The sequence below is a fragment of the Meleagris gallopavo genome, chromosome 9 (assembly GCF_905368555.1).
Source record: "Meleagris gallopavo chromosome 9, MGAL_WU_HG_1.1, whole genome shotgun sequence".
NCBI classification, from domain to species: Eukaryota; Metazoa; Chordata; class Aves; order Galliformes; family Phasianidae; genus Meleagris; species Meleagris gallopavo.
In genome coordinates this window covers 1,409,393-1,418,577 of record NC_139412.1, presented here as the reverse complement: position 1 = coordinate 1,418,577, position 9,185 = coordinate 1,409,393, and the positions used below count along the sequence as shown (strand labels likewise).

At 45.8% G+C, this 9,185-nt stretch overlaps 1 protein-coding gene across 1 annotated transcript; it reads left to right on the top strand.

Annotated features, from left to right (window-relative positions):
* Positions 1 to 410: 410 nt before the first annotated feature.
* Positions 411 to 9,035, top strand: ITM2A (integral membrane protein 2A). The gene is made up of 6 exons (XM_085230639.1): positions 411 to 576; positions 3,360 to 3,491; positions 3,718 to 3,906; positions 4,485 to 4,595; positions 5,693 to 5,843; positions 8,849 to 9,035. Exons 1-6 carry the CDS (start codon positions 493 to 495, stop codon positions 8,935 to 8,937), a joined length of 756 nt encoding a protein of 251 aa, XP_085086765.1. The 5' UTR covers positions 411 to 492; the 3' UTR covers positions 8,938 to 9,035.
* The last annotated feature ends 150 nt before the right edge of the window (positions 9,036 to 9,185 follow it).

Genomic DNA, 9,185 nt, shown 5'->3' with positions numbered 1-9,185 from the left:
GCAGTCACCTTCAGGAACGGCTTAAAGGCAGCACCATCACAGCCATTGCTGGTTCAGCACAGGGGACCATGAGAGCAGCTGATTGCAGCACCTCGGTGCTTGGAGGACCTGGAGCACCATTCACACACGTAGCAGATTCGGCCCCCTTCATGGGCTTATGGCGCCTGCAGGACGGTGCTGTGCTTTGCAACACCGCCTTCTGAGGGGAAGGAGACGAAGGCCGCGAAGACGGGCGGCCATCCACCCGCACCGAACAGGCAAGAGGCCGCCATAACGCTCGCTGTAACGCCCGCCATAACGCCCGCCGTAACGCCCGCTGTAACGCCCGCCGTAACGCCCGCCGTAACGCCCGCATTGTGACGGCGCAACCCCTTCGGGGGCGCTCTAACCCCGGCAGTGGGCGGAGCCCGCGGTGGGCGTGGCTCCGCGGCTGCCCCCGCCCCTTTCGGCCGGAGGCTGCGAAGCGGAGCGGCGTTGAGCGGCGTCGGCGCCATGGTGAAAATCGCCTTCAGCTCCCCTTTCGCCCAGAAGGGCGAACCCAAGAAAGAGGCGAGCGAGGCTCTGGTGGCCGACAAGGTGCTTCGGGGAGCCGGGGAGCGGCGGGGAGCGCGGGGTGAGGGGAAGGCGGCGGAGAGGGGGGAGGCGGAGGCCGAAGCGCCGCCATCTTCTCGCGGCGGAGGGCTGAGGGCTGAGGGCTGAGGGCGGGCCGGGCTGGGCTGCGCGGGTCCGCCGCACCGCGGGCACGGAACGGCACGGCACGACCGGGATGCGACGGCTCCGAGCCGCCCGGGGGGCTCGGCTGTGCGGGCAGAGCCCGGCCGGCCGTTACGAGCCTGGGGTGGCAGCGAGCCGGAGAGGACAAAGTGCGTTTGAAGGTCCTTCGGTCCTGCGGGACGAAGCCGGCCCTGCTCCGCTAACGGCTCCGGCTCTGTTCGAGCGGCTCTCGGCTGCGCGGTGCCGGTGTTGCCGCACGCCCTCTCCTGTCCTCACGGAGCTGCTCTTCCCGGCTCGGAAGCGGTTTGCGCTGCTGTGTTGGACCCGGCGCTGTCAGCCTGTGCTGCCTTTTGGTCCTGAACTCCGTGCGTGCGGTCCGTGAGCTCGCAGTGCTGCTCAGAGGTGCTCTGATGCCGGTTTTTCTCTTGGTGGAACGTTCGTGCGGAGCAAACAGATTTCACCTCTAATGCTGGTTGAGGCAGCACGGCAAAAACCCACCGGGATACCTGCACGGAACCCCTGGGCTGACGCAGTGCTGTCCCTGCAGAGCTCATACCCGCGGAGATGGCTGTGTCAGCCTTGTAGTTTGACCTTGCTGCAGATGTGAATGCGAGTGATTCCTTTCCTCTGTTGCTCCCAGCTTTCTTTGCCTGTTACTGCATGGCTTAGGATCGTGACTTTATGCTCCTATTGTTTTAGAGCAGAGGCTGCGTAACCCACTGGAGCAAACTCTTGGTATTGTGTTCTCTTATCAGCTCTGTCAGCCTTCTGAGAGTCAGGCTTCCTACGTTGTGTCTTAATGTGATAAATAGCTTGGCTTTGTTTGAGACAAAAGTAGTGCAAGCGTAGCTACTGACATGCTGACATTATGCAAGTGCTGGGATGTCTGTGGTGCCAAAACCTGCTGCAGAGTGCTGTGTTCAGCTAATGACAGGCTTGATGAGTAACTGAAGGGCTGAAAGGTGTGGGAGAAGATGGCAGAACAGAAAAGCAGGTGATCCTAAAGCAAAGCTAGCTCTGAAAGATGGTTTCTGCAAAATGGTGTATACGTGTGGCATCGTTCTGGCTTGAAATCAAGTTGTTGGGTTTTTTCTCTTCCATGTTTTTGGCAAGTGCTTAACCAGCTGATCGGAGCAGCTTAGATCTTGCTGAACTAATGATTTTTCTGCTTGGAGGATGGGAGAGTGGAATGCAGGAATGCTGATTTTTCACTGAACAGCTTGGTTTTTGTTTCCCTGGTTGTGTAGTTGGTGTGTTTGATTTCTGTGCTGACGTATCTTGCTGAGCACAGGAGTGTGTGCTTTCGCTAGTGGTATTGTGGCTTGTTCTGATCACAGGTCACTTAAATGTGCTGTACAGGAGTGCAAATAAGGGGACTGGGATTAAGAAGGGCTGTGGAGGCTGCTGTGCTAAATCTAGGCACTGGATGTAGAAATAGCAGGAAGAAAAGACTTCCTGCACCCCACGTGAAATCCTTTTTCTGCATGTAGAAGTGAAAGAGCGAGTCTTGATAACAAGGGAGTTAAATCCCATAGTCACGAATCATTACAGGGACGTTCCTGACCAAACATTATCACAGTGTTTGTGGGTGTTTCAAGGACCTAAAGACAGGGTGTTTTCCAGGTGAGTGCCTCCTTTGGTTGTTTAGTATTTGAGAGTGCTTTTCTTCTTCTCCAAAGGGCTCAGTGTGGGCTTTTTGCTCGTAAGCCTGGGAAGGCCTAAAGAATAGCATGTAAAAATGAATGTTCTGCTATCAGCACGAGGTATCACACACGGGATCACTGTGTTATGTAATGGTGATCAGCCTTTCCCTTGGCTGCAGTCCTGCTCTGTCAGAGCACACCAGGAAAAAACAAGGCTCTGAACTAGAGAGCTGTAGGCTGCTGGATTAAAAAGAAACAAACAGCTTCCGTGGTTGTGGAAGGAGGAGTATTTTAGGGCTGCAAGGTAGGATGTGCTGCAGGAGTTTATTTTTGTTGGACGTAATTTGGAGCTGTGCTAGAGCTAATGAGTAGTTCTCCTTCACGGTGAACTTGTGCTTATTATGAGTAAGTTCTGAAACCCGAATGTCAGCCTCATGTTGGATGTCTCTTTCCCAACTAATAGGAAAAAAAAAAAAAAGGAGAAAAAAAAAAAAAGCATTCTCCAGTTTTTTTTTTCCTGTTAGTCCAGTCCTGTCAGGAAAAGCAACACTATCTCCTTTCGTCTGATAGGGAAAGAGGAGTATAGAAAGTAGGCTTTGGGAACAGGGCTGAAAACACAGTGTACCTGGAAATGACCTTGCTCTACAAATCTTGCTTTCCTTGTACTGTTCAGCAGCTGCAGCACTAAATCTTCTGTTACAGCTAGTTAAATTTCCTGTAACTCAAATTGCCTCTTTCAAATAACTTCAGTGTCTGAACATAGATTAGTCTAGGAAGCTTACTCTGAGACAATATCCTCTCTTCAGTGCTGACTGAAAACTGATCTTAATATGATATACCAGCATTTCATGCAGGTGTTTTCTTACTATATTATGCTTGACTTCTGTTTCTTCTGCGTGTACGTTGAGAGTAGTTGTTGGTCAAAGTAAAGTACTTGATTTCTGCTTGCTTTAAATTATGAGTGGCTACACCGTCTCAGTTCTCATCATTCATTGTTCAAAGGATCCTGAAGTTGCCACGCAGGGAGGTGAGAACTCGTCTGGAAGATGCCTGTTGACTCTGCTGGGTTTAGCATTCATCTTGGCAGGAGTTGTTGTTGGTGGAGCCTGCATCTACAAGTACTTCATGCCGAAGGTAATGTGAAAGTTTGTTCTTTTTAAGCATAAGTAAACAAAAAACTACATAACTGGGCTTCCTCTGTAATATAAATCTTTTGCCTCAAGACTGCTGTATCCTTTAACAATTCCAGGTCTTGCAGGTTTGCACTTCATTGTAACACGAGTGTTGGAAATGCAACTTTAAAGCACCATTCACTGTAAAACAAACTAACAGAGGAACCTACTCTTGCTCTTCCTTTCAGCACAAGGTGTACCGTGGTGAAATGTGTTACTTTGAGAATGAGAATCGGGATCGTGCAGTCGAACCTTATTTCCTCCCTATTGCTGAAGAAGCTGACATTCGGGAGGATGACAACATTGCCATCATTGATGTGCCCGTTCCAAAGTTCTCTGACAGTGATCCAGCCGCGATTGTCCATGACTTTGATAGGGTGAGTGCATGTGAGCAGCAAGAAATAGCTAATCTGTGCTTCCCTGGGAAGCTGGAGCAAATGGAAGTTGTAGTAGCTCCAGGGTTTTAATTGCTGAGATGCTGAAGCTTACTGTCAGTGCAAACTCTTCTTTGGGTTTGGGCTTCAATGTGGGAAATCGGACCCTTGGAATACAGTGGGTTTGTTGCCTTTGAACTCTCCAGTAGTGGGCTGATTTCTTTGTTACGATTATATTAGAAAAGGTCAGACCCAGACTGAGTCTGCTGTGTTGTTTCTCAAGTAATGTATCTCAGTGATGTGCAGTTTTGACTGTTGCTGCCCATGGTGTGTATGGAAGTGACACTTGCAGTTCAAGAATCCTATGTGAGCAAAGCATTACTGTAACAGCTTTGTTTGGAAAAGTAGTCGTTGCCAAGTTCTTGTACTGGACATTTGTGTCAAAGCACTCAGCTTGCTGTGCATGGTCTGCAGCATTTTGGAATATTTTTTTTTTTTAGACCTCGTAGAGTTGTGTTCTAATACTCAAAAGCCACGCTTAATGAACTGAAAGCTTGTTGTCTTTTTTTTTCCTAAAATAGCTTTTGACAGCATATCTTGACCTGCAACTGGGTAAATGCTACGTGATTCCACTGAACACATCCATAGTTATGCCACCAAGAAATCTGATGGATCTCTTTGCAAAGCTGGCGGTACGTGGGGGCTTTTAGCTATCCTGACATGATCACTCCTGCTGAGAATGCTGGATGTTAGCTCTGGAGCTAAAATCTCTTGCTAGAACAGTCCTCTTGCTATCAAAGTGCATAATCCTCCTGGCTCAGTCACTGTGCTGAAGTTGAGGCCAGCTGTCAGTGTATATTATGTTGAGCAGATTCATGCATAATGCTCTTACTAACACATAGCTTTATGAAAACTGAAAGCAACTCGTAACAAAGGTCAAATTTAGCTATTATAAAGGAATTTCGTGAGGCTCCAAGTGTTGGTGAAAGCCTAAACCTGAAAGTGACTGCTGGAAAGCTCACTTGCTCTGCAAGAGTTGTCATGAAAAGAGCAATTGTTCTCCTGTTTCACTATCACTATGGTTATGAGCTCACTGCAAGCATTTTGACTTTTCAGTGACTGAAAGTGGTGTTCTTCCAGGAGGATTTAACTTACAGGTCAAGCTGATAGAGCTTGCTGTTATATTTCCAGATTGAATGCAATACTGAACGATCTTGTGCCCAGTGATTTAGCTTAGTTCAATTCATTTTTCTTACTTTTTTTCACCTTAATAAAGACAAAATTTAAGTGTGTTCCCTTGCCTCTGCATTTAGAAGTTGATTGTGAGCAGCAGGAAGCTACTGTAATACAACTATAACCTTTTGGTGAAGACTTAGCTTTTGTAGGTCATGCTGCTTCTTTCTGTACTGGGTATATTGACTCAAGTAAGAGAACCTTAATACCTCATTTTTCCTGTTTTAACTGTGAGCTTCCTGTTGCACACAGATAAACTTGAATAGATCATGTTAGTTTGCTTTGTATGAGGTGAGAAATGTGCAAAACACTTGAAAGCAGTGTTAAAGTTAACTGTACTATATTTGAATGTAAGTGCAGCTGTTTGACACGGCCTTTGGTGGTTTTTAACATTGCTGGTATGCAGCTCTTCAAGGCTAGCATATCTTTAATATAAAAAAAAAAAAAGCAAGTTGGAATCTAGGACTTCAAGTCCTTCCAAAGCAAAGGATAAAATGTAGTGATGTTTGTCCTCGTCAGGTGTTACAGTATATCTCAAAGCACTTTGTCTTTTCAGACTGGTTCCTACCTGCCTCAGACTTACCTGGTGCGTGAAGAAATGGTGGTTACAGAGGAGATAGAGAATGTATCTGATCTGGGGATCTTCATTTACCAACTCTGTGTTGGAAAAGAGACCTTCAAACTTCAGCGCAGAGACCAAATAATGGGTAAGTTTCCTTCAGTAAGAAGTAAAACTAAAGCTGTTATCAGAGTAGGCAAAGAGTAAATACCTCGAAATTTAGTATTTTTCTACCTGTAAATCTGTTGGTGCTACTCCTGCCTTCTGAGCTGAGACTACCGATAAAACTGCTGTGTGTTTTTTCCTACTTTCAAGCATTACTGTAAGTTTTCACTCAAAGTAAGAGAAGATTTCAGTTACAGAGTTGAAACTTATGGCTGAAACAGATTTAAATGTAACTTGTTCAGTTCTTCTGATTGGAGCCACGGGTTGGTTTGGCCCAGAATTCACATGGTCCATCGGATGATGTGATTCTCTGTAGCTGTAACTTGCTCTTTCATTCTCCTTTCTAAATCTGAGTCATGGAAGCACAAAATGACAGCTGATAGTTTTGTTAATTTGCTCTGGAAAAAAAATGAATATCTGGATCTGGACATCCCAGGCTTCCTCTCTGAAAGGGGAAGAAGACTTCTTAGGAATTTACGAGCTCTGTTTCTACCTTCCCGTGTCTCCTTGAGCCACCCCTTATCCTTCTGTGGAAAGGACTGAGTTGGGCATGGCAGTGCTTTGACACGTTGGTCTGAAGCACAGAACTATGATTCTGCGTTCGCTTGAGGCGTTTTGTAGTCTGCTGCTCTCACCAAATGCAGAGCAAACGAATCCTTTGTCCGTAACTGCCTTTCAGAATGCAAATGATGGGTTTGTCAGAACTCTCTGCTCTAGTTTTCCTGCCAAACTGTTGGGCAAGATTTTCCTCTCCCCAGTTACAGCTTGCAGTGTTAGGAGCCACATCTGCTGTTTGTGAGACACTTACGTCCTTTTTACAACAAGATGGAAGGCTCTGTATGTGGAAACATAAAACAGTGGTAGTGTGTAGCAAAAGCAGATGAAGAAACAATACGTGTTGCCTTTAAGGGAGGGAGAGGCAAGTGTATCTTAGCTGTTATAAGCATGCTTTTGTGAGTAAGTCTAAACTGGCTGCTGCTCTGACTGTAGTCTGCTGACACTACGAAGAAGAGCAGTGATGGTATTTTCTTAAAATCTCCTTGCTATAGCATGTTTCAGTTCGTGCTGCTGACAGCTTTGCTGCACAGTAAAAACTTCTGTAGAATACTTCCACAAAAAGACTTTAGCAAGTAAGTGATGCTTCTTGGGGCAGTTTCTTTCCTGTAATTGACCTTGTTTGCCCTTGATGAGAAGAGAACAATCTAGACGGATGAAGAATGATCGTGAGGAGAAAATACTTCTTGCCTTCTAGATAAGATGTTTGTGCACCTTCTGGCAAGTACAAAACTGTCCCACTTAATTAGACCACAGAGGATGAACTCCTGTAACCTCTGTGAGGAAGTCTGTTCATTTAGCTGATGCTGCGTTTGCCCTCAGGTTAGAGCTTGATTGGTTTGCTAGGTTGGACTGTCCATAGGTTCTGAGGCAGTTCCTAGAGCTGTGGGTGAAGGCATGGGGGACTGGACAGATCATCCTGCTGTTTTGTGTGTGTGCCTGGTTAGATGGCCATTGGAAACTTCCTAATGCTTGCACAAGCTGGGATGGAGATGAATTGAAGATGAGCTGGCAGTCCAGCCATTAGGGGTTCATAAAATAAAACAGCACCCTGCTGTGTTTAGTTTTAGAGAAAATACTCAGAATTACAGCTCTGAATGATTCTGTGCTTATTAAACAAGCTGTAAAGCTTTTTTTCTTGTGTACTGGAATGTTTTAATGATCAGCTTGGCTTTGGTTGTGAGACTACCATATTCTTACCTCCTATTAAAGACCCACAGCTGATAAAAGTAAGCTGTTAGCAGTTCTGCTGCTGGCATGTCCCAGAATAGAGAAAATCACTTTAATAATGTTAGGAAAAGACCCCCCCATAAGATCATCAGCTGTGTGGCAAATCCCCATCTCTCTTCTCATGTGAATGCTGCGCTATGGAATTACACTTTCTGTTGATGAAAGGTGGAAAAGGGGCCCCATAAGAAAAAGTAAAAGGCAAAAAGAAGGTTTCACAGTAACTGAGAATAGGGGGGGGATAGAGGGGGATGGTTAGGGATAGTTTATAGAAGCAGGAATGTAGAACTCGTTAGAGAAAGGGGGATAGCAGACACGGGGCCTGGGATAGTGAGGGGGATGAAGGCCATGCTGATAAGGTTTGAGACATCTGGCAGGGAGGTGATTAGATGTCCACAGAGCGAGACGAAACTAGTTTGGGGGATGCCCCCCTTCCCTGTCAGGAGTTACGGCGAGGAAGGTCAGAAGCCTTCATGAAAAAGACAACAAAATTCTTCAACCCACGACCCACCACGCACGCGCAGCAGGGCAGGGTCTGCGTGCTTTGGGGTGTAATGAATATGTATCAGCGTTCCGGGAAACTACTGATTATGTATTAGCTCACCCTGTATCTGTAGCACGATTTTTCCAGGGCTTTTGGGCAATTGCCAATAAAACATACCTTCTCTATGTCCTTACAGGCCAAGGGGTTTGATTTTCCGCACGTCATTGATGTGCACTGGGAGTGGAGAAATGCTGATAACTTTTTTTTTTACCTTTTTTTTTTCTTTTGCTTTTTCTGATTTATTTTTTTTATTTTTTTTTTATTTTTTTCCCCAGCTTTCTCCCTGTAGTTCCACCCTGCTTTGCCTTTCTTTCCTTTGTGACTAGGAAGGACTAAGAGAAATGAGGAGTCAATTTAATGTTCTCTTCTGTCACTGGAATGTTTGCTGGATACTAGGAAAAATTGGCAGTATCTTAGCTTGCTTTATTCCCTGTTTGTATCTGGCCCTCTCCTGAGTTGTCACTATTCTGAAGATGGGGAAGGTTTTGTGATGGAGTGTCCAGCTCCAAAGCGATTCATGACTTCATGGCTGTGGAATCAATAGGCACAGAATGGTTGTAACTCGTCGCTGTTGAGAATTATTTAAAAAGAGAAGTCTGTAAATACTTGCTGCAAAGTTCCTGATCTCTTGCTGTACTGAGCCTCTCATCTCTCCTCCCCAGGTCTGCAGAAACGTTCAGTGGAGAACTGCCATTCCATCAGACACTTTGAAAACTCTTTCGTTGTTGAAACAAAGATCTGTCAGCAGTGAGAGGTGCTGGATGGGCGGTGACCAGTTCACACCTTCAGTGAGAAGTCCGAGCTTTAGGTGTCGACTTCTTAAATTAAAATGTGCAGTGATAATCAAAAGCCTTATGCATTTTCTGTGTATTGCTTGTATTTCAAAAAGACAGTCACCATTTCAGCTTTCTTTGATCCTTGGTATACCTATTTTTAGTTGTCTCACGTAGAACTTAAGTTTGAGTAAGTTTTTTTAGAAGGGTGATATCAGTTTATCCA